The sequence below is a fragment of the Nansenia antarctica genome (assembly GCF_963989245.1).
Source record: "Nansenia antarctica genome assembly, chromosome: 7".
NCBI classification, from domain to species: Eukaryota; Metazoa; Chordata; class Actinopteri; order Argentiniformes; family Microstomatidae; genus Nansenia; species Nansenia antarctica.
Window position 1 is genome coordinate 59,126,710 of NC_137677.1, and position 1,733 is coordinate 59,128,442.

The window sequence follows — 1,733 nt, forward strand, 5'->3', positions numbered from 1 at the left end:
CTTTGCCAGTCCTGTGAGCATTGGCATGGTCTGTAAAGGAGGCTTAGCTCCAGAGACTGACCTCATTGTGTTGTTGTTGTCTCTCTCTCTCTCTCAGGGCTCCAACATGGCCAAGCAGATCAGCGCCCCCTACATCGAGTGTTCCTCCCTGCAGTCTGAGAACAGCGTCAGAGACATCTTCCACGTGGCCACGCTGGCCTGCGTCAACAAGAGCAACAAGAACTTGAAACTCAAATCCTCCAGGTCCACCAAGAGGATCTCTCACAGCAGAGCAGAGATGCCCAAAGTGGTCTCAGACTATCAGAAAACCAAAGCCAAGACCTGCTCCGTTATGTGATTGAGATGTGGAATGGGAAGACTTGGGACTGGAGGACAATGCTCAATGAAATACAGACTATGTGGAGCTTTATGCACTATTAAAAAAGCCCAATCATCTCCCCCAAGGGTCCACAATGACTTTTAACTTGTGAAAACAACTGTGGTTGTGTTTTTTTATCATGCTTTTTACCAGGATTAATAAGAAGGAAACAGAAAAAAAGGGTTAAAAAAAAAAAAAGCATAAGATCAAAGAGTTATTAGACATACGTGTTGAACCAGCATCAGAAACAATTTATCTCAAAGTATAGACATACAGTATTGTGTTTGGGGAAAATGGCATTACCAAAATTAGCTCTACTTCTACTCAAAGAACTGGAATTCCATGGAGGAGAAGGAGGGTTGTAGAATCCTGACTATTGAAAAGCTTCATTTTCTGAAGTCTTGAAGGTACCACTGTTTTGGGTCTGAAGTTGCTCAGATCGTTTTCAGTTAGAAAAGTCGTTGTGGGGACAGAAGTTGAAGGATATGAGAAGTTAGATTGTACAGGAAGTGGCAAGGTTGACAACCAAAAGGCCAGTGGAGGCTAGTGGAGGTAGAAATCGGAGGACAGGCTCATTGTAATGCATGGAATGGAATGAGGAATGATTTTAAACACATGGGACCTTTACCTCCACCCACCTCCCCTGCAGGAAGCCATGTTACCCTCTATGACATTTATGTTGAACAGACCCCTGCATGTCACGTTATGTTGTGCCCCACCATTAATGTTTAGCTTGTTTTTTTAAAGTCTGAGTGAGTTTATGTTTATCAAATGAAGTTTATCAAATGACACTGTAAACCAGTGACTAATAGTTCATTTCAGTCAATTTCCAATGTGAAAATGTACAGGTACTGTAGTTATGAAAATGTGTTTGATTCATAAATGCTTATAAATGCTTTATATACCAATTACAACATCATTTATTGAACACACACAGGTATCAAAGTGTACTGTAAGTCCATACTGGTCTATGCTGTTGAGTCTTATGAGAACTACTGGCCTCTGTTTTGCTGGTCTCGATTTAGGACATTGGACATTGGGGCCTGGAAGCCCCCTCCGTTCTAGTAGACCTATTCTCTGACTGTTTGGGGTTTTCTGTGGAAAAGATACAATCAATTTAATTTGTTAGTGGAGACATTAGCTGGAGTGACATCCTGGTCTTTCTGCCTGTCACACACTGTCCTTAGTTATCAGAGCTGTGAAGGCTTTGCTGAAGGCTTCTGTCAAAAACTGACACGGTTCCTTAGATCCTGAATGCAACACCACCAGAGTCCAAAGGATGCATGAGGCTGGCCAACTGGCTACTTGTGATCGTTCTTTCACACTCTCCTCTCTTCCTCTCCGTTGGCACGCTGCAGAAGCTCTCTGGTCGTAT

General features: G+C 42.8%; 1 protein-coding gene across 1 annotated transcript in view; it reads left to right on the top strand.

Moving 5' to 3' along the window:
- The window catches only part of LOC308161782 (rho-related GTP-binding protein RhoE-like), a gene marked incomplete at both ends in the record, with an annotated part of 6,358 nt that extends 6,021 nt beyond the window's left edge, over positions 1 to 337 (top strand). Inside the window, one exon of the mRNA XM_080535853.1 lies at positions 98 to 337. Within this exon, the coding sequence (XP_080391979.1) occupies positions 98 to 337 (240 nt within the window). The remainder of the gene's footprint in view (positions 1 to 97) is intronic.
- Between the last annotated feature and the right edge of the window lie 1,396 nt (positions 338 to 1,733).